At 39.4% G+C, this 26,568-nt stretch overlaps 3 protein-coding genes across 9 annotated transcripts in view; 2 read left to right on the top strand and 1 right to left on the bottom strand.

The window, feature by feature from the left end:
• LOC119740568 (probable G-protein coupled receptor 158) overlaps positions 1-3,397 on the top strand; it is a 24,422-nt gene extending 21,025 nt beyond the window's left edge. Inside the window, exons 6-8 of the mRNA XM_038215913.1 lie at positions 593-698; positions 1,223-1,381; positions 2,332-3,397. Of these exons, the coding sequence (XP_038071841.1) occupies positions 593-698; positions 1,223-1,381; positions 2,332-2,637 (571 nt within the window). The 3' untranslated portion in view covers positions 2,638-3,397. The remainder of the gene's footprint in view (positions 1-592; positions 699-1,222; positions 1,382-2,331) is intronic.
• LOC119741106 (cytochrome c oxidase assembly factor 1 homolog) overlaps positions 1-13,896 on the bottom strand; it is a 22,019-nt gene extending 8,123 nt beyond the window's left edge. The window contains exons 1-5 of the mRNA XM_038216778.1: positions 13,779-13,896; positions 12,426-12,585; positions 11,194-11,342; positions 10,634-10,704; positions 9,759-9,919 (exon numbers count right to left, since the gene is read on the bottom strand). Of these exons, the coding sequence (XP_038072706.1) occupies positions 9,790-9,919; positions 10,634-10,704; positions 11,194-11,342; positions 12,426-12,513 (438 nt within the window). The 5' untranslated portion in view covers positions 12,514-12,585; positions 13,779-13,896 and the 3' untranslated portion in view covers positions 9,759-9,789. The remainder of the gene's footprint in view (positions 1-9,758; positions 9,920-10,633; positions 10,705-11,193; positions 11,343-12,425; positions 12,586-13,778) is intronic.
• A 425-nt stretch (positions 13,897-14,321) lies between these two features.
• Positions 14,322-26,568, top strand: part of LOC119740448 (dynein heavy chain 7, axonemal-like) — a 100,328-nt gene continuing 88,081 nt past the window's right edge. For all 7 annotated transcript variants that reach the window (XM_038215764.1, XM_038215765.1, XM_038215767.1 and 4 more), the window contains exons 1-12: positions 14,322-14,600; positions 15,810-15,881; positions 16,597-16,705; positions 17,873-18,022; positions 18,444-18,546; positions 19,192-19,375; positions 20,411-20,609; positions 21,493-21,612; positions 22,380-22,563; positions 23,617-23,796; positions 24,954-25,112; positions 25,820-25,933. In XM_038215764.1, coding sequence (XP_038071692.1) covers positions 16,614-16,705; positions 17,873-18,022; positions 18,444-18,546; positions 19,192-19,375; positions 20,411-20,609; positions 21,493-21,612; positions 22,380-22,563; positions 23,617-23,796; positions 24,954-25,112; positions 25,820-25,933 — 1,485 coding nt within the window. In that variant the 5' untranslated portion in view covers positions 14,322-14,600; positions 15,810-15,881; positions 16,597-16,613. The remainder of the gene's footprint in view (positions 14,601-15,809; positions 15,882-16,596; positions 16,706-17,872; positions 18,023-18,443; positions 18,547-19,191; positions 19,376-20,410; positions 20,610-21,492; positions 21,613-22,379; positions 22,564-23,616; positions 23,797-24,953; positions 25,113-25,819; positions 25,934-26,568) is intronic.

A 26,568-nucleotide genomic window follows, 5' to 3' on the forward strand; every position in this document is an offset into this window, starting at 1 on the left:
GTTCTTATGCCTGTATGGTTTACTGCTATCTAGCAAATTATCATGAAAAGCGCATTGTGCAACTGGTTATCCCCTTATTTTTATACTGAGAGAACAATTTCACTATGTCACAGCAGCCAGCTCTGAGCTCTAGCGACGCTTTTCTTATGTAAATTTTATTTCACTCATTAAATCCCATAAACAATTTTGAGACATACGAAGGATCCAGTGCCTATACAATTAGCCAATCAGATACCAGATTTTTAAACCAATGGCTGACAAGGATTAAAGGATTAACCAGCCAATCAATGTTTCTGTTCTAAAATACTTGGTAAAGCCTGGCTGTGAGCCAATGGAAAGTGTGCTTCTTGGCACCTAGAAACTTTACTTTAGGCGAAAAGGTGAACATTGCTGTAACTTTTGTCTTGGCCTTTAAAGGAAAAACATGCATGCATTATTTGCTCTATGTACTGTGTTAAAAATACTTCACCAACATTTGTTGCATATTCTTGTCTGCTTATAAGTTTGGTTTTAAAAGTTATTGAAATTCATTTTGTTAAAGGTAACTTTACATTCTTTCGCCCGAGTTCAAATTAATGTTTATCATTCACAGACACTTCATATGGGGCAAGGTAGCTCCCGATTGGATATATCTGATGTACTTCCTTCGATCACAACTCACAACTACTGTGATGCTAGCACTTATCTTTATTCCAAAGGTATGTGACGCTTCGGCATAAGCTGTATCAGCATTGACCTTGTTTTGAAAAACTCGAGAGACAATTGTTACTTTTGCCATTTCGAGTCCAGTGCAAACAGCCCAGAAATTTTCCTCTCGATTGCTTCCCCCCCCCCCCCCCCCCCCGAGTCCAGTGGTTACTTGTACTTTTACCGGCCAACTTTTGCCCAGGAAAAGTAACCGCTGACCAGGTCAATTTACCCGAGATGAGAAGTCCAGTGCAAACAGCCCCGGACAGTAAAACGGCAAGGGCAGCAAATTTTTCTTCTGCAGCCAAGTAAAGTCATTTACCTTAATAAGCATGCATGAAACAAACATGTATCATGTGATTTGAGATTTAGAAACTTGACACAGAATGTACGTTGAGCATTATCAGAATAGACATCTACATGGACCAAAGTTGTTCATGTGCCTTGGGATAAAAGTTGTATGATTCTACAACAAGTAGCAGTTATGTGGAGCCCATATGATCTTCCCACATTGTTTCATTTTGCTAAATCCCAGCTCAAAGTCATACACAAGCTACTGCACGACGAGTCGTTTCGGGAACGTGTCAACTCACGAGTGGTGTACGATGGCAAGTGGCACAACTCCTTCCGCCGGCCCAACTCCAGCTCCTCCAATGTCAACAATGACCACAACTTCAATCCAGAAGATGTCAGGGTAAGGGTAGGTTGACTCAAGTATTAAGATTTGCACCAGTTTTTGGCTTCTGTTTAGTGCCCTTGAACACAAATATTGACAATTGGGAAAAACTGCCAACCTAGGGCTAAATATAGCTCAATTGGTAACGTGCCTGTACAGTGATCTGGCGGTCCCAGGTTGTAATCTCACTCCAGTCAATTTCCTAGTTCAACTTAATAATTATTGTCAAGTCTTAGACTTGTTCATTTCCCACAAACTTGGTTGCAATATGTTCAGTGAATTGAATGCATTCCTTGTTTGCTCTTTACATGAGGTCGCCCTATAGACGAATTCAAATTAGCACTGAAATTGAGGCTCACAGTGCTAAGCCATTGAGGATCTTTTCTTGTTTTAATCCTCTCAAAATGACCAAAATTTCTTGTGTCGTGTTTGATTTATTTTGAGTTTGTGTCAATTCACTGGTGGGCGTGGCCTCCATAAGGGGGTCTCCGTTACAATAATAAAATATATAAAGAGTTATCTTTGGAAAAACCACTACAACTAAGGGTTCACACAATGTGAGGAAATACTAATGTTTAACTGAACATCACAAGTTGGCATTTGTAAATGATTTAGAGAATTTAAGTAACATTTATAGATAATTTAACCAAAGCGCCTTTACCATGTTTACCCTCAGTCCCTCTTCAGGCATTTTGCTTGAAATCTTCATGAGTCCTCCATTATCTACCACAGTGCAGATAACCAAAGTCACATTCCAATACACAATTCACCAAGCCAATGAAGTCAAAAGTGGCTGCCTAGATGGGCAAAAACTCCCAAGACCAACTGGATTCTGAATAGTTTAGGAGAGTTAAAGATTAAAATTCATATCATAAAATAACCATCAGAGATGCAGGTGCCTTTAAAAAAAGTCATCCATGTTCTTGCCTCAAGAGTTCACAGAGGTACACTGTACTTGGTCTTTGCAGGAGGAGCTGAAACGACTTTACACACAACTTGAGGTCTACAAGACCAAGTCGTTACGCATTGACAACCCTCACTTGCCGTCCAAGAAGAAAAGCAACGTCTCCAAGTGGCGGGCACCGCGTCGTTTCTCGCGCGGCTACAGCCTGCGCACCCACAGCGGCCACTCCGAGAGTGAGCGGTCTTCTGAGATCGCCCGGAGCAACGAGAGCCTGGGAAAAGCCGTGGAGCTGCACGACTACCGGGTGAATCATGTGGACCCGACCGACCAATCACACTGCAGCAGCCAAAAGTGGCTCTGTCAACAATGACAGGGACTCACAGTGCACTCAGTGTAAGAATGTAAAGATATGTAAGTTAGCAGACATCTATGTGTAAATAATAGCATGATGAACTTCAGAAGGCTACGTAGTTTTAAATTCTACTTCAGTTTGCTAACTTCACCTAAATTGTTTTTGGGTTTACATTTTAGGAGTAACATATAGCTTTATTTCAATGTCAGACCCTACATCCAACATTGTAAACTTCACAGTTTGCTGGCCAAGAACTTTTGCAAGCAGTAGGCCTAACACATCAGTCATTCGATTTACCAATATAAAAACTAGAGTAAGTGAGTCCTTTTTTACACATTATAATACATTTTACATACCTACATTGTACATTTCTAGCATTATTACGTGAGTATCTATGTCAATTGTGTTTCCAGACCAGAGTTGTAGTCGATTCACTTGAGTCGAGTTCGAGTCAGAGTCTCAAGTCACTTTGGTAGAGTCCGAGTTTTGAGTCATTTGGATAAAGTCTGAGTCTTGAGTCATTTGGTTCAAGTCCAATTCCGAGTCACAATTTGTACGAAATGGATGTGCATGGACGTGGACACATGCAAGTGATATACATCATGTACATGTAAGTGATGCACCTGGAGATTGGTGAGGTACGGTTCGTCTGCTCAACATTCTTCAGCATTGCTTAACGTTACTTTTGGAAAATAAACATCGCAATTATATTTTTTAAAGGAATTTTTTTGGTTAAAAAATACCCGAGTCACGAGTCATTTGCGTCAAGTCCAGGTCATGATGGTCAAGTCCGAGTCTGAGTCCGAGTCTTTTACCAATGTGACTCAAGTCGAGTCTGAGTCACGGAAATAGTGACTTGAGACTGTCTGGAGTCCAAGTCCTGGACTTGAGTCCTACAACACTGGTCCAGACCCTCGCGTTCTTACACATTCAATCAGTCAGCACAAACAGTGTGCTGTGGCTTGCTTCCTGTTCAACATTTCATTTCATGATATTCGGGGACTTGGAAACACTACAACACTGTGTACAACAATGCGCACTTGTGATAATGCATAACTAGATTTTTGATAACCAAAAAATGACTTGGAAGCGGAAATCTGGGTATGAAAATCTTAAGAACTAATAAGCAAATGTTTATGTACAGTTTAGATACATGTACAGGTTTAATGTACATGTTCTTTACATTGAAGCGCTTCATTTATATTACAATTTTTAAAATTTAGAACATGTATATGTAAACAGGATGATACAGATCATTAATTTCAACTATGCGCATGTTTAATGTGCATGTTTTGCATAACGACCTCTTTGTAATCCGGTAATTAAAACATGCGTGCTGGTGCCAGTTAAAATTTAAGAGGTTTTTTTTTTTTCAACCAAACTTTAACTGGCATGACTGGTGTTTAAAATGCTAAACATATGTATTTTGTAGAGTCTCTTGTTTTGGTAAATTATCTGTCCACCAGTACCAGTACAAGCTACGTGTATTTGAACAAATGGTATGCAATTACATGTACATGTACTTTGTACATGTACATACATGTACTGTAACACCACCATATAATAGAATTCCATTCATGTGGCTTGCATGTATGCTTTAAAACAAAATCGTCAGTTGAGGATCTTTCCCTACCGTATATTTTAATACTCTAAACAATGTAGGGCACTTTTAGGTAGGCTGTACATTGTATGCATGGAAACTGTGATAGTGAAATATTTCCGTACCAAATCTCTCCTCAATTAACTTTGATTTCTAGGCTCTTCTTACCAAGAAACCTTGGCTCATCGCATCACAGCCTGAAAAGTGAATACTTTACACAGAATTGTTGACTGTAAAATTGCTCCTTATGAAAAACAGATTAAAATTTCATGTTGTTTATTTCACATAGATATGAAATAAACATCTGTATATCTTATGTATCACTTCAACAACAGCAACAACATGCTGCTAGAATATATTTCAATTCAAAACTTGCACATGTAAATGTACATATTACATTCTAGTACTCCTTTTTCCATTTAGTAATAATGCTTCCTTCACTTGATTCCCCAAGGAATTGGACGGCACGACTAGTCTGAATTGACGAAGATGCATCACCGAGTTAATTTTCATAACCACCAAAGCATTAATAAGGGAATGGTTTAATGAACAGACGCCTTCACAATTTTAAGGGTGCACGCTACATTTTCATTTAAATTGTCTCATATCTATTTGTTCAGTGTTACAATTTTCTATAACTGTAGAGTGTTAAATATTTCATATTATGTCATTATTATTACACATCTTCCTTCATTGTCCTAACTGATTTAAACGAACCCCAGCATAATTTACGGTGTAATCATTCAGTAACTTCGAAAAGAAAAAAGCTTCAATTTTAAAAATAAAAGTCGATAACAAATGTTATCACACAGTAGAGTGTACCATTTCAGTTTAAAGTTTGGTCTAAGAATTAAATTGTTCTAATGTAGATTGTACAAAATGAACCAAGCTACACTAGTTAATAACAATGGTGTGCAGTCCTTTCAAAGTTGCTGTACCCATGCTCTTTAGCATACTCAATTGTTTTCTCCCAACAACTTTTCAGTTTGACTGTTTAATTTAAAAGGAAAAACACTTTGTGTGCTTAACGTTCTTTAGCATTGCTTTAAAGGGAATATACAACATTTGCTTTTGCTTTAATTCTCAGAAATGGATGATTTGGGGGTTAGTGTTTTATACCAAATAGTGTATACCAACCTTTCTAAACTTTTGTGCTCATAGATGCTGGGGAATTTTTTTAAAAAAAATGCTGTTCTTGTAGCCTGGTTCCCTGATCCTATACTTCGGACAAAACAGGGCAATTTGTAGACGTCAAGGAATTGTCAGGTTAACGAATCAGACTAGCTGGCTTGCACCCGTTCGCAGATGTGTAACTGATTGCAAACAAATGTGAACTAACTAAATTCGGTAAAATAGGGGCAGTATTTGTAAAAAGTCAGTTTTTTTCCAACGATGGTTGGACGACCATTGTTGGAAATCGAAAATTCCACTTCTCAGGATGGTTGAGACTACTACAAGTATTCACAGTCTAGTAAGGTGTTTAATAATAACTTGGTAGTTTTCTTTTTTGATTTTTGCAAAGGTTGTATATTTCCTTTAACCCTAACAGAACTCAACCCAGCATGTTTTGTTGGAATATGTCAGGATGGATACAGTACCCCTAAACTGACAGTCTTTTACATTGGGTTGGCACACCTCCAGAACCAAAGTCAGAAATATGTGTGTGGGGTTTCCCATATGGTGTTGGAATTTGCCCGGATGGGTGTGGTTCCTGGTAAATCATGCTAGGGAGTTAGAGTTCATGTTACTTTCGGAAAATAAATATCGGAATTATGTTTCAATTTGAATGTTTTCTTTAAAAGAAAAAGCTCTTTTTTAGTTTTGAAAATGTGCTTTTCTTTTGGTTGCTTTTGCAATTACTGTCGGGCCGTGAACTCTTTGAAATTTGTAACGTAATTGTTTTCATAACGAAACATTGGCACATTTTTTGTGCTCGATGTTTCATTCAAAATGGAATAACTTTCATATTGCTAGAAATATAACAATTTAAAAACAAACTATTTTTGGGGGGGAGGGGGTGTGAGACTCGAAAATAGCACGGAGGAATGAATTCATAAGGGACAAAAGAATACTGATATTTAAGACTTGATTCCAAGCAAATACAACATATTTTACATTGTTTTTATCAAGACGGTATTTTCACATTATTGCCGTGTCTACTTTCAGTGTATAAATTGTGCGATTTAATGTTTCTTTCAGGAAAAAAAAAACCACTTAAATCATATCTCTGATTAATGTTTTGGGCTTTACAATTGAAATATGTAAAACCTCATGATTTATTATTGCTTCTGAATAGTACAGGTAGCTAGTAAAATTTATAAAAATTGAACTTTGTCTGCAAAGTTTCAATTCGCTCTTTTCACACTTCCGCCATGGGCATGCAGAGCCTCGATCTGGCAACTTTACACAATGAATATAGCCGGTTCAGTGATTCCCGTGTCGGGGTTCAGATCACTGAACCGGCTATTCTTATTGTGTAAAGTTGCCAGATCGAGGCTCTGCTCGCCCATGGCGGAGCGTGAAAAGAGCGAAAAGGGGTGTAAAGTAAATCATATTTGATACAGAGGAGAGTTGTGACACTGTCACACTGTACATATTATGGAAATACTAAAATGCATGTGTGATAATATATAATCCATGTATATTATGCAAGGTATTGTGTACAAAGCTATGTATTTTTGGGAAAGATCTCACTTTAATAATGTTAGGGTTAGATTTGTATGCAGTATATTTGGGAGATGCAGGATTCAGCCCCGGGGCTAACACTGAAAGAGAACGTGTGGTAAAAGTACACGCATACCGAATAGTACATGTTTATGTAGATACATGAGCATGAATGTGCACATTCACATTTCTGACCTGAACTCGAGATTTTTTTGTAAATGTACTGTACAGTGTATGTGCAGCACAATGGGGAGAGGTTTGCAAAGCAATGTACATGTTCAAAGGAAAAAATGCCCTGTTTTGTTTCACAGTGAAGAGCCATTTTATTTCTTTTTTTAGATTTACCTCACTAAATATGATCTTTTTATTGATACTCGCACGTATTTTACAATTTAGCAAAACTTTCTGCAATTTTGTTCACATTAAAAAATAAATAGGTATTTTTTTCAATAAATTTCAAATTAAATAGAAGTTCATTTGTATTGGGTTTTGGTTTAATTTTTAGCAAAAAAAAAAATGGCAGAATATGTAGGTGAGGTGTTATAAAACAAATATTGACTGAGGAAAATAGAATGCTCCATGGATCACATCGGGAGGATAGTCACATCGGGAGGATAGTCTTACTATATACCACTCACAGGAGTCGGTATTTGTATACTATAAAATGTATTGTTCCAATTTATTTTACTTAAAAAATGGAACATCATTAGTTTTTCTCTTGACTCACGCGCAGAGTGTCGTCGCTCTTTCATAGGCGGATATATTCTTGCCACGTAATAACCATTCACATGTACATGTGCTATGTATCAACTGGTATGAATGCCAGACAACGTAGTCTGCAGAGGCGCATTGAGAATTCAACATGGCCCCAGGGTTGACATTGATTATTGCACATTGCATGTGTGGATGTAAACTCTTGTATAATATTAAAGGTATTAAGGTGGTTGGTTGAGCACAGTTGTGAGTTTATGTGTGAAGTGTTTTACTAAGAGTGTACGAATATCTCAATAAAAGATGATGTCCTGAATCTATCTCTTGAGATTCACTTTTTTCCCCCTTTCAATCATTTCCAGATTTGCAAATAAAAAGGACTGCTGCTTAAAACATTTGGTGGAGCACTGTGGTCCGATGGTTACAGTGTTAGACTCATGTGCCGCAGTAGGTGGGTTTGAACCCTGACAGGGAACATGGTGCTTGTGTTCTTGGGCAAGACACTTTACCACAATTGCCTCTCTAGAGACCAGATTGTGCCGCACCTCAAGCTGCTCCAGAAGAATGATGATAAACAGGGACAATAATTAGTATCCTTTGGCAAAAGCGCTTTACAACTACCAGTTCTTATTATTATTAACATTTTTCCAGTATTGGAATTTGGACCAATGACTTGACATGGTAAAAATCAAAACTGCTGTAAACTGCTCAAGTTTTACAGACAGCGAGCCTCTAAAATTGGGTACAATTTACTATCACCTTAACAAATGCCTTTGCCATATGACAAGCTATGATGCTACTATGAAGATTGTGCTACCTGTCATTCAGCAGGATGAATAAGTATGCGGTCTGTGCCCATGGTTTCAGGCAGGCAAAACTGCCTGAATTTAACAACTTCATTTGAGGATTCGTCAGCAGTAGTGAAATATGGTACTTTGAATGTTTGAGAGAAAAATCTGCGAAAGCTTGAGGAAATTATATTGGAGCCTGTGCATAACATGTCAACTTCACCCTCGGATTTAAAAATACAAAACATTGTTATCGATGCACTCTTACACTCACAAAATCTCTGTGTCCAACACAGCTTCTACATAGGTCCGGCACTCTTCATCAAGTCATCGCAAGTCCATCACAAGTCCACCACACGTCATCCCAAGTCATCGAGTCTCAAGTCACGTCACGGTCTATTCAAATCAACTGTGACAAAGATATTCCTTTCTCATTGTTCATGATCCCCTGTCATTTCGTCACCGTCACCACGAAGTGACACTAACATCGAAAAATCGATATTTTACGATTTCGATTTTTTTTTTCCTGATTTGTGATTAATTACACATAATCTATCACCTCAAGAAGTTACTAAACACATAGTTAATTAGTTTTGTCGAAACATTAATTAACATTAATGAACGTTCGCAACTTAATGGGTCAAAACCGGAAAATGCGTTTTCACGAAGTGTAATACCATTCTTTCGCGTGTAAAGTGCCTGCACACTACGCGTCAAAAACAGGTTTTGCGTTTTCATGAAGTGACACAAATGTCATGTGATACACACGACTCACTTCTGGCGTTATCACGAAGTAGCACTTACCCATTTATACACATGGTTAGCGTCACTTCGTGAAAACTCGAACACAGCGTAATCTGAATTTTGAGTTTTCACGAAGTGACCTTATGGTTAATTAGTTTGATAACTCATTAATATTATTTGTTTTCAATAAAAATCATACATTAACGTGACATTCAAGATCCCAGCTTTCAGCATGTTCAGACAATGTAAAAAAAATATGAATTTTGAGGCTAAAACGATGTTCAGATCACCGTTTCAAAACATCGCCAACTTAAATCGCTTGTATCTCGAAACACACATTTTTCACTTCACGGGCGTTAAGGTCACTTCGTGGTGTCGGTGACGATTTGTGATGACTTGTGATCCTACTTGTGATCTGACTTGTGATCAGACTTGTGACTGACTCGTAAGATGACAGGGTGATTGACTTCATTCCAACTTTGCTTCATGAAGTTACTAAAACAACCTTCATTAATCCCTGTTGACATTTGATTGACTTCCGAATAACATGCCATTGACTTTATAAGGAGCCAAATAAGAACCTCGTTGCAGACTTCTCCCCCCCCCCCCTTAAAAAAATAATTTGGTCTCACCATCACATGGGTACCCTTTCCTTGCCAGGATTCAGTCATCCACTACCTCTGCAGCATCCTGATTGTCCATATCACCTTCTTCTGACTTTGCCCCGATCGCATAGATAGTCACCTTCCTCTTTGTGTCTCTCAACTGAAGCTGCAACTTCTTGACTTCCCACCTATTTCATTCAACAAGCAAACACCAAACAGCTGTTAAAGTATAGTCTTTGGAATAGATGGCAAGCGTCTGTGTTATGCTTGCAAAATATGCATCTTGACCTCCAGATTCGGACCATTCAGCGGGCGCCTTCTATTGTGTCTTCGACAACCCAATGTTATATGACAAAAACATGGCAGCTATATTGACCAATCAACAGCTTTGGCCAAATTTCTGCTCCAAGTAAAGTCACAACTTCTAAAGGCAGCTCCGATTGGCTAGCGTGCGGAGTCGCATAAAATTAACATATATGTGATGTTTGTACACAAATGTAGTGTGGGTCTGCACATATGAACGTCTGATCCTCCAACTATATAGTAACACATTTTTCAAAGAGTGAGCAACAGAAAGAAAGAAGTCTGAATTGTGGAAGTGGAACACGCATGCACTGCACAGGTCTTTGCAAACACCGGCAATCGTGGACCCTCTAATTGTCCCCAACCCTCATTCCTTTGTTTGTACATTAACTTTTTAGCAACAGCTCTCATTGGTTTTGAACACGAATTTCAATCGTGGACTATCGGTCAATGTGGACCCATTGTTTGTGCCCTAACCCTTTTGTCCCTAGTCCACGATTGCTGGTGAGCTCACTTAGAGAGAGCCCTCACAGGTTGAATCTGACTACAGTCAATTTTCTTTACAACAAATCTGTACACAAGTCGATTAATAATCTTACCCCTGCCCTTGTCTGTCAGACCACGTGTACAGTGTTCCTCTTCGCTTACTTCCTTTCACAGGTATGGCAAGCTGAATTAAGAAAACATATTACACTCATGTGACAATTAAACCACTATGAATTGTTGCATTACTGCAGGATCTAGATTGTCAATAGGCAGTGTGTCTGAAGTAATTGAGAATGCTCCCATTCAATTTCATGTACCGGTAGTAACATTCCTTCTGGAAACAAGAATCAAGTGTGAGCGCAAACAAGATTTACCAACAAGCCATGAAACTGTCACTATTATTTCCTTCAGTTGAATAATGTAATAAGCAGAGTTGTCTTAGTGCAAACTATGACAAAAACTTCACAATCAGGGCTTGAACAGACTACCTCCCTCTTACCAATTGGTCAACGAATTTGACTTGGGGATGATAATTTAATCAAACAATAACCAAATTACATGTAATGGTTTTTGGTTTGAATTTTTCATTAAAAAAACTCCATCAGAAGTCAGGCCGTGTCAACTTTCCCAACTGTAAAATGCAGTGGAAACAAAATTCAGAAACTGAACATACCTTGGCTTCAGCTGCGTTGACAACATTGAAAGAGTCTCCGAGATTGAGAAACTTGCTTCGGATGGGGTGGCCCAGAACCTCTGATGCTCCTGGATGTTCTCTGAGGATTGTCATGGATTGTGAGTAGTAGGAACCAGCAGCAAGTCCATCTAAAAACCAACATAACACATTAGCTCAATTGGTGGAGGAGCAAGTGGCATACAAGCTTGGAATTGGCGACCTTGGAAAATACCTGGATGAGAGACCACACCATGCATTGCTTGTACAGGGCGTTTCAATAAAAAGGAAACCCAACTTTGAAGAACCAGTAGTACGGACAGACTAAATGTTTACTGGCTATACAACTGGTATCATCTGAAAGCGTAATCTTTATGCTTTTCAATGATACCATGTTTACATTTCCAGGGTCATGCATCACTGAGCGCCACTGTCATGAGATTTTGATGCAAAACTGCAGTTGGTTCACTTTCATGTCAAATACAATAGGCATGGTGTGCATGAGAATAAGTATCCAAGAAGACACGAGTGCATAAAATGAAACCAAAAAAACAAGTCAGGTTGGTTTCAAAACTGGATTTTATTATTTGTCATGAATTTCTCGTTTTGACCAAGCCACGTTCAAAACAATGTGCCATTTTCCCGAGGATTAACATTCAAGCCATTTCACAGACATTTCCGTAATAGGCACACCGTGCCCAGTGGTGTTTTTTTTTTATGAAAGTGAACCAACTGCATTTTTTAATCCAGTTTTCAAGACAATGATGCTAAAAGCATAGAGATTACGCTTTCAGATGATACCAGTTTTATAGCCAGTAAACATATCGTCTGTCCATACTCATTCTTTGAAGTTGGGTTTCCTTTTTTTTTTAAACACCCTGTATATGTGCCTGACACACAGTATTGTAGAAAGTGGTAGAGTGCATTTGTCTAGAGGCATAACAGACCATGTTTGATCTGAAGGGTAGGTCATCTGGCTTGAGGTCCATGTGCTACGATCATCAGTGCACTCGAAAGAACCAAGAACAACTACGGGGTCCCCCTCCCCCTGTAAGCCTCTCTGGTCCAACTAAGAAATCCTTAGTTATTTCATGAGGCCAGGACCAGTCAGGAGGTCAGGTCATGGCTGGGAGACTTTTTATGCATGAAAAGACTTCCAGTGAAAAGCCATATATTCTGAACCCAGTGAACAAAACTGTGTATCTTGGACCATCTATACTTGTCTTGTTGTTTACCTTGAATTTTCTTGAAGAAATACCCGGCTCCTAGAACAGACAACACCCCACCATATGCTGCAATCTTCTTGAGAGTAGGCAAACTCATTGTGTGGGACCAATCAACTGCCTTAGAAATACCTGTCACCACTGATGATTGTGCAGTGCACACATTGGCAATCTGCAAGAAAACAAGAATCTAAAGATATCAGGATAATCAGGATAATCGAAGCATACATGTATGACGTATCACAGTCGCCAACAGTAAGCTCACATTATCACTTAAGAATCAAGTATTTTTCCACTTAAATCTAGAAAATTAGAAAATGGCATTTACTTCGCTCTACTTCATGCAGAAATCCCATGCGCTTCCTAATGTCTTGACCGTTAATCTAATTTTGGGTCTATCTGTAGCTTGTGATTTTACAAAAGAAAATTATGCCAGTCGGTTCATGAAATGCAGAAATATGAAATGACGTACATGCATTTTGTTATATCCTGAAACTGTGTGATTGGCAAAACCGTTAAGGCACGTATCCCTTTTAAACATTAACCAATAATTGCTGTTTAAGCCTCTTTCAGTAATGAACATGATTAGAAACTGAACCTATATCTGTGTTCACATGGCAATTAAATCCAGCTATTAAAATAGAAACAAATTGGCAGTTTGTGTCTAGACTTGGTACAATCTGGGATGTTCCAGCTTTTCCCTGCTCAGCTCCCTGTAGAATGGGGGAAAAAAATCCCTGCCTACATGGCCTAGGGACCAAGACCTTCAAATTTAGGACACAAGTTTTAAAATGGTGGCAAGGGGTAGGGTGTTTGTTTAGTTTCAAACTGAAGGGATAATGTTGAACCCTCGAACATGACCCTGGGCAGGCCAAATTACCAGGTTACATTTGTGAGTTGCTGAATGGGAAATAAATAAAATAGGGTAAATAGAGTTGCATGGACAACAAACCAGGCGCAGATATAGAGGGGGGGGGGGGGGGGGGGGGACACAATGGGGGAGCACTCCCCCCAAGCTAGCTCTGTCAAAAAAACCCATTTTTTTCATAGCGATAGTAATTCAGTAAAAATATTTATAATGCGACTCCCCCCCCCCCCTGCTCTGATACCTGATACAAAATACAGAACCAGCTTGATAAGGGGGTATTTGTACACTATAACACATCATCATGGACGATAGTGTTAAAAATCGTCGGCTTTGAACAGCGCCCCCTATTTAAAGTATGGTACGAGCACCTCCCCCGACCCCCCCCCCCCCCCCCCCCCCCCAACTTGCCCAATTTAAAGCAAGTGCCGCGCCGTGAAAAGCGTGAACAACAAAGGCTTAAAATCAGCAAGTAATGCCTGTCCTTTGTGAATATATACCCGCTAACTCGGCGTTCACTTTGTAGGGCTATATCGTGCAACCATAGAGCAATGAACAGAATAGGATTGCGAACGCGAATAAAGCATGTAAAACATTTGTAAAACGGGGCAGACGAATGCCTAGTGTGTCGAGAAGGGTACCCTGCGTATGATAACGAAATGGGTATTTAATAATGTGCCAAGATATCAGAACCAGACTGATTCGTTAACCCTCTGTGAGGCCGTGTCCGAAACGGGCTTCCAGAGCTACGGCTACGTCTATTGTCAGCGCGTCCCCGCGTATTTTCAATGGGCGCAGACCTAGACCTAGCTCTAGACAACTGATTCGGATGCAGCCTGACCTTTGCCAATTTTCGACTTGGGCAGCCAAAAATGATTGTTTAATTTTTAACAAACAGTCTATTTTTAATTTCATACAGTTTTGAATTAAATATTTTAAAATTAATATTTAATTATCTCTTATATAAAGTTTAATATTTGAAGTCACTTTGATTTATATTTTATGTATTCAATATTCGAAATGTTCGAGGCTGCCGGACAGCTCGACGACGTAACGTAGCAACACGAAAAGCCGACAGCGAATGGACTTTGAAAGTTTGATGGAATTTGTAAACTTCTTGCTCGTTTCATTTCATTTTGAAGAGATAATGCGGCCTTAAATCGTCCATCGTCTGCTTTATGTAGACGATACATTAAGAGCATTGTAGCATAATTATCAGTGATCGTTAGAATTATGTAAATTAACGTCAGAAATAGACGAAGCAGTAGGCTACAGATTGACAACTTTCATAACGTCAAGCATTCAAAATGGCCGACGTTCAGGTAATCAATGCGTAGTGGCTACTCCTACATTGTGTTCTATCGTTACGGCAGCCGTAACGCAATTTTCAACTGCTATCGTGCGGCATTACAAAAACACCATCGTCATGATTGTGAAATCTATATCACATTTTATAACTGCCCGTCAATGTTTGAACGATGCGATGTGGTCTTCATGCCCAGCGTTCATTCGATGGTCCCCGTATCCCGAGTGCGATTCCGTTATCGAGTGCGCGCAATGCATCGATTATGATAATGAGTAGACTGGATCATGTTTGTAAACACAAGTGCATTTCGAACGATAATATTGGGAGTAGGGAACAGTACTTAGTAGGGTAGATTTTATGGACAGAAACCAGTTCAAGTTAAAAAGGCGATAAGTTGGGTCCCAGTTACTTGGGCTAGATTCCTGGCTAGTATCAAATCGGTCCCCCCCCCCTCCCCCCGCTACCCCAACAGGTCTGGGTTTGGTCACGTTTTTTATGCCCCATGCGAGGATTTTGATCGGCACATAACAACAAGTTTAAGCTGCAAGGCCAAGGGTTCTGGGATCGAAACCCACGCTACCCACTTTTTTTTTGTTTTTCTTATAATAGTGGGGCCTAGACCCATACTAGTTTTCTTAAGTTTTTAATTAAATTGTTCTTTTTATTTAAGTGGATTTATTTTCTTCTTTGTAATCAGTGGCTGTGGAGGATTTTATTTAAAATGGAAATAAAGCTGAGAACATTCTGTTGATAGTCTGGTTCCAGCAGCCAAAGATCGTGATATTGAACACTATGACTCTAGACATATCAGGGAACCAGACGGTCGACTGCCATTCCATAATGATTAGCACATTCCATTAGTACCGGTACATTCCATAATGTCATGCTGGCTTTCAGAAAGTTACTGGTGGTGGATTTGCAAATGATCTTTTTAGTAGGCCTACCTCAAAGTAGAAGAATTTACGCTGTTTGGCCTAGGCCCCCTACTATTTTAAAAAGAAGTCGACCAGTGCGCGCATCTGCGTCAGCTGTCAACCGAATGAATGGTTCTTGGAATTTACTTCCCTTTTTTAATAAAATCCTTCAAAGTAATGAATCAGAGAGAAAATCCAATTTAACCCGTCATTTCAATTAAAAAAAAAACTATTTTCCTTCTGAATTGCATGACACTACACTGTGGACAATGCAAGCGATGTTTTGATATGCCATACATTTGTTTTTGCAGTATGTGGCCTCGTTCAAAAACAAAGGAAAGAATCCTGCAGCACCGGCATCATTTCTCCCTACATTACCAGCAGTAAGTATTCAAATAATAGCACAAAATGGATCAGCTCCAATTGATAAGGTGATTACTATGTCACAAGATGTAATCTTTTGAGGCAAATGAACCCCGGAATCAAGTGTAGTGTCCCGATAGTTTCCCGAAATTCCAGAGGGTATGGCATGGAAATAAAATTTACCTGTTTTTGTCTTCTTGGAGATTGTCTGAAACAAATTGTCTGTAAATTGCCTCATGGTTAACGGCCTTGTTACACCCCGACTACAGGGTTTTCCCAACTACAGACTGCCAAGTATAGTTCGGATGACCTTAACTATAGTTAGGGCTTCCCCAGCTATATTTGGGATGGTCCAACCATAGTTGGGACCATGCTATAGTTGGGCATTAACAGCCCCAGTGATTTATAGTGTCAACACAACTTGTAATAGTACTAGTAGTGGAGCTCATCAGTGAAGAATATTTAAAGTATCTGGGTACCACCAAGCTTGGCAGACCCAATCAATTGTTCTTGTGAATCCTTCAAAACTAATGCAAAAACAAAAACTACAATTTGAGAATTAACAATTCACCCTTGTTATCTTTCATATTTATCTTGCTGTTTGATTTTTTTTTTATAGCATCTCAAAGTGTGGTATTGAAAGCATTATTTGTTTATAGGTTGCACAATTGTTCAACTTTATTTTAGCATAAAATAAAATGTCTTGATTTGTTTCTTCCTAATTTTGATATTCAGAAGCGCAGTAAACCCGTATGGCAGGCCAACCCACCATCCTTTGTATTGTCGGGAAAACCACCAGAAGACCAAGTAGAGGAACTCAGTGTGGCAGCCCAGCTTACAACACGTAAGATGGCAATAGAAAGTATTTGTGTCTGAAAACTTTGCCAAAAAAAAAATGTTTCAAGACAAGGAAGGGAATGGTATCTGGGTTGCTTTTGCACACAATCAGATTTGTCGTGCCAGTAGACTGGTTCCCTTCCCGGTCCAAACATTATCAATTCTGATTTGGGCAGGAACCAGCCTACCTTGCGGGAACTGAAAACTGTTGGGCATCAAACAGTTTGGAGGTAACTTTGTGAGTTGTTCTGGCACAACGAGACAGAACTGGGCAGAGGTTGAAATGAGGGTTTGCAGGTATTGGGAAAGGGAATAAAATTCTCCTTACAAATGCAATACTGGGTGGGTTAAGTCACTACTCTGAATGAAGATGTCGCGATGACATCGAAAGCTACGTCGCTGCACTATTTTTGATTTCAAAGAGGTATCTAACTATTCCTGATCAACGCGATGGAATCCAAAAATAGTATACATGCTGTTAAATACAATACTGTTTGTTGTACTTCAATCAGACATTCAGTTGACAAGTTATGGCTGCTTAAAGATTGCATTTATCGACTTGTCAAAAAGTAAAATGCTGAGAAAAAGGCCTTTAAAGTTTCTACTTTTGTAGTCATGAATTTCATATGAAAGATGCCATTTGTATTTCCTTAAAAACACTTTTATTCCATGATTTCTACACTATTTCTTTAAAATACATGAAATATGTGAACATTAGTAGACATATCTAATTTTGGATTTTTGGCATTTTTTTTTACTGTGGCCTGTGCCCAATTGGCCTATTGGTAGAATCGTGTTAGAATCGCGTCAACGCAGCTTGTGAAATATTGTCCAATTTCATGATATACAAATAGACACGGACGTGCAAAATCTGAGACAAACAAAACGTAGCATACAAAAACTCCATAGGGTTGTCTAAGGGATGTGGCTAACTCGCAAATGGCGAAAGGTCAATTCCATCTCTTTTTGCCAGAACGCCTCAAAATTATTCAATAATAAACCCTGGGCCGATGCGTTTGTTGAGTTTCTTACTCGAATGCGAATAAGTTTTGCATTGCTACAAAAATAGCAACTTAAAAAAAAATGAAATAAATAAAGGTATCATAGTTAAACTCGAGAATTGCACCGACAGTCCATTTTTAAAGAATTGAATACTTTTTCTTTCCTATTGCAGGAGAACCCAAGAAAAAGGAAAGGCCGGTCGGAGCAAGTCATGGGACCCAGAGAGCAATGGTGCTGTGAACGGGGCCGGCAAAACCAAGGGCTTCTCACATCCGCGCAAGGACAGAGAGAGTTTCCGCAATGCATTGGTGAACATCATCATGTGAGTATCAAGACAATGCACACCAGGATCGGGAGGTTCCATTTTTTTTTTTCTCAAAATCTTTACATCTTCTCCAGCAATGACTTCATCTCTGTTCCAGAAATATTTAGAAGAAAAAAAACCCAGCAATACTTGAACTTACGCCTTTTGTCATAGGATTTGATTTTCCTGAAACAGAACATACACCCATATTGATCCGGACTTTACCAAGGCAGAGGCCTGAAGAAAAATTTCACACTGAAGTTGGAGTCAAAGCCATGAGTTTGGTCACGAAATAAATAAATAGATAAAGAGAGGTTTCTGTCGTCAACTGAGTTAAGTAGGTACTTTTCTAGGTAAATGCAAATGACGCTACATGGCTTAATAATGAAAACCATGGTTATTCATACTGTACTCTGTTTATTTTTGTACCATGTAACAGGCAACAAGAGACCCCTGACAGCAGGCCACCCTCAGTCGCTGAAGGGGACCTCCCCCCACTGTCAAGAACTGGCTCACCCACAGCTGCTGAAAAAGACATCCTGGTGAGTTGCTGAACTAAACATGTCACAAAGTTCATGACCACAAAAAATGCGTGCCTGATTCTGTGGTAGTAATTCTACCCAATTCTGTATGAAGGTTTCATTTATCTCTTTGTCAATATTTTAGCTCAAAATGCCACCAGCTAGATTCGGCAAGCTGTTACACCTGTTTTAACGTCAAAGCACATTGTTTAAGTTCCATCTGATTAAAGCCATTAATTCCTTTAATAGAGGGAAAAGCAGAAGGCTGCCCAACAAGGTTGTGAACCAAGTCATTTCAAAGTCTGTTGATTCGCCAAGGGAAGTCAATCACACGAAAATGCTAAGAATCGTTATTCAAGCCATTTTTGCAGTAATCGTGAAATAATTGCTCATGTACACAAATAAGCCGCGTCTGAATCTCATGTCTAGGGCTATTGCCTAGGGTTTCTTCCATTACAATTATGTGGGCACATGCTGGCAATAGACATAGCCGTAGCTCTCAATACCAATTTCTTACATAGGCTAACATGTGGTTTCAACATTTGTGAGTGTCGTCTTTGGAGAAAAGTAGGAAATTTGAAATGAGCTGAAAATAGTTCAATAACAACTCGGTAATAACAGTAAATTGGTTTTACTGAAGAAACTGGTATTGGTGTTGTTTTCTAGCGCTACTATTACTACATCCACAATGGGATCGACACAGAACACGTTGCACCTATGGAAGACTCCTGGCTGGATAACGTCCTCCATCTTGTGTCCGAAGACCTGAAGTCAGGACACACGGAGACAATAGAGAACCTCTCAGATGAAATGAGAGAGGATTACTTGCTGAGTGTCAAGAAGGCCATTGGTGAGTCCCTGCGATTGCCACTCAAGCTCATGTGAATTAACAGAACTCGTCGTTGCTGTGATTGATAATTATTCTGGATCGGGCTTTGTCAAATGTACCCTTTTTTATTAAGATATTCGAAAAATGTGAGTCGCCTGGAGATGATGTAAAACATCAATGAATTCTTTTAATCATTTAAGTTGCATGGTGTTGGTTGTCAAATGTCACACTTTTGTCAACAAAATATTTTCACACGTGATCTGAGAGCTTCCATGAGGAAAATGAGCTCAAATCTCTTCTTTAAAATCGGTCAAATATCTGCCATTCTGCTCCCGCTTCTTTACATTACTTCAATAAGATCTTTGTCAACTTTTAACAGGCGTAGGCACACAAATCCCGATTGTCGGCCACTTTAGGATAGCGCATGTTCAACTTGATCAGCGCATTTCAAATATTTGAATACTTGTGACCTGTTCTGTCAAAAGCAGACGCTTCTGGGCAGAGGTTGAAATTGAGATAGGGCCAAAAACGCCGTGGGGGTGATTTTTATCGATTTTCAAATTTTTGCATATTTGTAATCCTGAACATGTCTAAAATATACTATAAAAGTTTGAAACCCTAATTTGAACTCTACATATACTATTTTTGATGATTTGTTAAGGTATATCAGTTAAAGAAATTACTGTTTTGTGACGTTCGTGGCCATTTTTTCCATTTTCTACTTTTTGACACAATGAACTTCAAAATAGCATAACTCTGCCCAGGAATGACCGGTTTCAAAAATTAAACCACCTATTAAAAGGAAAAAGAACATATTTTAACAATATGTAAAAATATCATTTTTGACCTTCTGCCCAGAAAAGTCTGATTTGAACAGAACAGGTCACATTTGATTAAGTCAAAGTGAAAATGCACAGCCCTAGCTTGGGATCTGAAATTCTAGCTTGGGATCTGAAATTAAAATGAGTTCTTTGAAATCAACCTTGGTGTCAAAAGGTTTCCTGGCTAGACACATAGAGAGCTAACATCTGTTTTGATTTACCTGCCTTTCATCAGTGGACTTTGTGCTTCGCGATCCCCGTGAGAAGGAAGAAGACAAAGCAGAGTCCAAGCCGCCTCACCGTACCGAGCTGTCCGTGGTGCCTAAGCCATGGTACAAATCCTTCCTGGCATCACAGACGTCCATGAACCAGGACCTGAATATCACCAACCCTACCATGCTTCAAGTACTGGAGCTGTGGCATGTGTCATTTGGGTAGGTCGTAGAAGCTAAGATAAGCAACATAGGATAATTGGCAATTACCTGAAAAGGTACCTACTGATTTAAAGGGAAAATACAACATTTGCAAACATCAAAAAATAAAACTACCAAATCATTTTGAAATACCTTGCTGGACTGTTAGTAATGACAGTGTAAAGCATCCTGTAAAATCATGTCACCTGGTATACTGTCATTTTCAAGAAAAGTGGTATTTTTGTATCAATTTCCAACGCTGGTCAGCCGACCAGCGTTGGAAAAAACTGGCTTTTTTCAAATACTGGCCCCAATTGACCATCGCACTTGTTTGCAATTGATTACACACCTATGAACGGGTACAAGCCAGCTAGACTGGTTCCCTGACCTTACAATTCCCCAATGTATGTAAACTGCTCTGTTTCTTCTTTTATGGAGTCGGGGAACCAGACTACAGGAAAATGATTGTGTTTCTTTCGAACCCAAAACCTCAAAAAAGTCAGTGTAACTATATTTGCTATATATTTCCAACCCCCCAATTCCATCCATTTCTGAAAATTACAGTAAAAGCAAATGATGTATATTCCCTTTAGTGACAAAAACCTTGCTCAAGGTGGAGATAGGACTGTTGTCTAATACCCTGTGAAATTATGTCGCCTGCGCCTGAAATGGTATCTTTTGGTAGAAAAACTAACATTGAAAAAGGTTTCGAATTCAGAATAGGTTTTCCGCGGGCACTTCTTTTTACGTGCAATAGCAGCAGAATCAAGTTACGAAGACAACAATTGTGCATATGTTTTCTCTACTTTCTCATTTTGAATATTGTCCACTTATGCTAAAACTTCAACGGGTTTAATAGATTTACATGAAATAATATTCCACACCTTCTTGTTTATTTTCTTAGAAATCTTCGGCTGGTGGATGTGACAGAGTTTCACCAGAAGACGGAGTCTATGGAGCTTGCCATCTTCCAGAATCTTGTCATGAGGCACATTGATGCCGCCAAAGAAAAACTACTCAAGAAGTAAGTAACTCCTTTTCTCATTACATCTTCATTATTATGCCATTCTTCATTGTACACTTCTCTGCTTCTATTTCATCTTATTGCAGTCGTTTTATTTATCATGACAGGCTTATGTGAAACTTGTGGCATACGTGAAGTGCCTCGCGTGTGTTCAGAATGACATGGGCATCTAAAGCTGACTCAGTATAATAAAACTCACACTTAGACAACATTTCATTGGCGGTTGAATAATTCATCATGAAGTGAAGATATCTAGTCCCAGATGGGCCAGTATATAGTCCTCTTTGTATCTCACCCACTGGCTGTCACATGTGGATTACCTTAGACTTGGTTAAGTCTTACCGTGGCCCAAAATTTTGAAATAGGATTACCTCGTAACCCTGGTGAATGGGCTAAAGCCGGCCCATTGTGTTGGCCACATGAATGAAAAAATGAAAAGACTTTTAGTGAATACTGTTCTGAATCAGTAAGATTCAGGTGGAGATACTAATGAATGGAGTGCGGAAACACCATGTGGGAAGCATTTCTCAAAGTAAGAGAATGGTTCTGAAAAGAACCAGAGCTATAGTATAAACTCGACGTTCCAGTCAGTATGCTCTGACCATCTTCAGGGTTCTGAATCAACTATTTTTACTAGGCTTGCCGTGTCTTGTAACAGCCAGTTCAGGTGTCTCCTGAGTGAACTTACAGGTGCCGTGCAGGTGTTGTCAACTATCTTATACAGTTATCAGATAACAGATCTAAAATGATTACTTGTTCTTGACCAGGTGGTTTCCCGAAGTGCAGAACATCTACTACCAGGGCAACAGACGCAAGCTGGTACCCAGCAACCACAATGGTCGCAAGCTAGAGTCCTTCTTCAACTGCGCAGCAACACTCATGACAGAGCAACTGCAGGGCCTGTGCCTGAACTCCATGACAGATTTCACCGATCTCATATGCCAGCCTCCCGTGAGTAGATTAGATGGACATTGTGATCCAGGAGACTGAGACCTCTGTCAAAGTTGTTCAGCCTCTGAAAAACAAATGTGATTCACTGTTAATTTGTAAAAAATAACCGTATACTTCCATTCGGCATGATCGATGATCTTGTACTGAGCCAAATGTAGGAAGCACTATCCTATCGCATCAACTATCACTCAGTATTTTTAAATGAACAGATTTGCTTTGGGAAATTTAAAATATTATTCTAGGCATCGTAGCCTTAGTATTCATATAAATCACAGAGCTGAATGTATGATTTTTTTTTAAGTTGGTCTCTAGACTATAAACTTCCAATTTACAGAGTTAATACTATGCCCATAATCACTGTATACTTGGTGCTCTCCAAAGACTTTGCAAAGGAAAAAATGTGGTAGCTTACACTCAGGTGGGACGCGAAACCAGATTGGGTGTGTGAATGTTTTCTTGCAAGTCCCCGGAAATCACTGAGTACACAGTGCTCATGGACTTACATCGGTGTAGGGCAAAACCTCATGTTGAATGTACATCTCCACAACCAACAACGCAAAATTCCATATAAGAAAATGAACAGATTCTGTGTCTGTGACGTCTTTCTATTGATCATGTTTTCCAAAATTAAAAGTCTGTGTAATTTAACTGTATTATTAACTATGTGTGTTGCTAAGGCCAAAAAAAGAAGTCTCCGGTTTCTGGTATGCGTGCGAGTCGCCGTAGCCATGCGCGTCGGCAAAATGAAGAAGTTTTTTTTTCATTGTAAGATGATGTCTCATACTGCCAAACTCACTGGTTTGACTGGAATCCTGCTGCTGCATAATTTCAACGTGTTTTCAGATTGGGCTACGATCGAGTATAAGCTTTTTGTGGCCTCTCTGGACTCCCATATATTTTGCACTAAATTTAGTCTGGCACCATTTGCAGTCATCAGCCGCAGTCATTTTTTTTGGCCTAAGAGTGCTGCTTTTGCTTGCATGACTTGAGTCAGTAGTTTAGCAATTTTGATTGTGTGCATCAACTACCTTGTGTCCTTCATTTGTAATACAGGACTCCATCCGTGCTCATGAACACTCTGGTTTCATCATGCGGCTGGTACTGGATGGGAGCAACATCAAGTTTGAGCCCACCTTCTCCGATTTTGAGGTTGTGTTGCTGAATGTCTACGACGTCATGCTGAAGGCTGTCAGTGTAGTGCCTCGTGTGGAAACCAAGCTGTACTCGGAATGGGTGGGTACCAACAACTTGGCCTTTTCGCTAGTACCCCGCCCTGCAAACAGGACGCTAGGATACTCTGATGAGCTTAACAGAATCTTGTGAAGGAAGTGGCCAATGGCCTATGTATAAAGCATCTGGCTGCGGCTGTTCAAGACCGCTGTTAGTCAATGTGCGCAAATGCTATCCGAAAACTTCCCATAGAAATGCACACGTTCCATACCGTGATTTCTGTTTTATTGCGGAATTTGTGGACACAATTTTGAGCGTCGCATTATGCAATCCGACCGTTCGTGATTCGAAACGGAGCCTGAGCAAGATACGGGAATTGTAAATTTACAACACAGATAAGTTTTACAGAATTTCCTACATTATTACGCTTTTCAACGAAAAAAAAGATCTCTAACTGGAATAAAAGAGTAATGAATCAGTCTTTTAACGACCGTTTTTCAAACCTTGCAGCGTCATGACTGTGATGACACGTAGGTCACAGGTCACGCAGAATCCAACCAATCAGAGCGTGAATTCATTAGAGTATCCCAGCGTCCTGTTTGCAGGGCGGGGGATACGAGCGAAGGCCTTATGGACTCCATGGGCAAACAGTAGAGGGCAGCATTTTCTTGAGTCTTTGATTTGACGTTTATCCACAGGGTGTTTGACATACCTAGGCTTTGTCTCAGGTTTTACTGCCAATCTTCATAAACTCAAGCCTTTGCCCATTGTCTGGCACAATGTCGATACATATTCTGCTTTGGGAAAAAATTAAATCCTATTATGACAGGAATCCAAACTCTAAATCTTTCATTTAAGTTTGAATTTTAAAGGCTTCTCAATGTGCTCGGGCCAGTGATGAGTCAAAGCTGGAAAGGAAGTCAAGTTTGGAAAATGGAAATGTCTAGGTGATTTATCTATGTTGCATAATTTGTCCAGCACTTGTTTTGGGTGAGGGGATTTTAAAAATTTGTAAGTTGATACAATTTTTTAACATTTTAACTGGAGAGACTTGAGCGTGTAATTTCCTGTTTGGATTTAATACAGTTCTTCTATCTATCTGCATATCTATCTATCTACAGCCAAAATTTGACTCAAAAGTGCTCAAAAGATTGTCATATTGTTATTACCAATGATTCTGGTTAATATCATTGTATTATGATTGTTACAAATAAACGCAGAGTGGACCCAAGTCCAAGGCCATCCTGCGCCCAATCATCCTGGAAGACATTCTGAACAGGCACAAGGAGAAGATCCGTGAGATCGTCAGCGAGGAGAGTGTGATACCCAAGGACCACCTCAAGATCTATGACAAGTACAACTTCCTCATTAACAAACAGGTATTTCAGCATCATTTTTCCCATCATTTGATTAAGAAAAAGAAAAGTTTAAACAAAGGGCAAATAGGTATTTCGAAACTTGCATTCGTTTCTAAATTTTATTGTGTGAATAAATATTCCAAACACCCAACCCTAACTCTCGAGGCATTTGGCTGGGATACAACCTCAATCTTGCAAAATCCTCCGTTACTTCTTGAATGTGGTCCTTGGACCACTGCCTCAATCCTGCAAAATTCTCCAGCAATCACTGTCAATATGTTGAGGCAAAGCCAGTGACATCCTGGAGCAGTGTGGAGGATTTCAAGTATAATCTTGGCCTACATTGATTCACAGCTGAGCATAAACAGCACAAGGTTCGGCCCAAGACCTTGACACAGTGCATCCTCCAAAATCAGCCACACATTTTTGCCATGTAGCCTCAATCCTGCAAAATCCTCCATTTTGAAAAGAGGATTCTGGAGGATTTGGGAAGGTTAGGGTTAAAGAAGAAGAAAAACACTGAAAAACTGGAAGTCTGTGTTTCCATCAGAACACAGACTTTCCCAATTTAACATCATTAATTGCATTGTTGATGTAAAGTCATCACATTATGCAAATGAATAACAGTTGGGTGCTCTTTGTACACACCAAGTTTCAAGATGAGCACACTTTGTCAGTCATAGCAGCTGTTCTTTACACTGTAATTTGCTGTCGTTTGTGTTTACCAGGCTGACACAGATGTTGAACAGTTCATGGCAGAGGAGCACTCATTTGAAGAGTATGCGCGTGAGGTCAGAAAGTACAACAAGCTAGGAGAGGAGATACAATACAACACCCGCAAGGTATGAGTTTGGAAATAAAAAATGACATTCGTTTTCATATTGTATTCTTAGATTCAATTTAAAGAAAACACAAATTACTGTCAACATTTTAGTGGCCAATTTGTGGGGAAGATAAATTTTTGGGTTTTTGGGGGGATGAAGGTTTTACTGCCAGTTGTTATTGAGATGCCTACCTGCTTGGCAAGCTCTTGTGTTAGGATGACGAACACACAAGTAGACACTCACTGTGTAGGGTTCAACTTAGCATGAACATTTGGCCCGTATACCAGTATAGATACAAGTATGGTGTAATTTACTATCACGCAAGTGTCAATATCAGAAAATTGTCAAGTAGATATTTGACCTGCTGTAACAAATAAGACTAAGTCCCGTTGTGCACGGAATTTAAGAATTTGGTAATAAGCAGTAATTCTTTTGTCATAATTACCCTAACTCCCTAGAGGGTGTGCAAAATTGTATTGAATTTGGAGGATTCAGGACTGTTAGGGATAGCATGGTGAAAACTAGGCCACCTTTGTTTGGGCCAAAAAAGATTGTAGTTCTGCTTCCAGTTACCCTACCTACCCTATTTTGACAGCACCTACCCTAATTGCTTTGTGGTGAAAATGAGAAGAAAAGAACCATCAATTACTGCC

The sequence above is a fragment of the Patiria miniata genome, unplaced genomic scaffold (genome assembly GCF_015706575.1).
Source record: "Patiria miniata isolate m_02_andy unplaced genomic scaffold, ASM1570657v1 HiC_scaffold_5, whole genome shotgun sequence".
NCBI classification, from domain to species: domain Eukaryota; kingdom Metazoa; phylum Echinodermata; class Asteroidea; order Valvatida; family Asterinidae; genus Patiria; species Patiria miniata.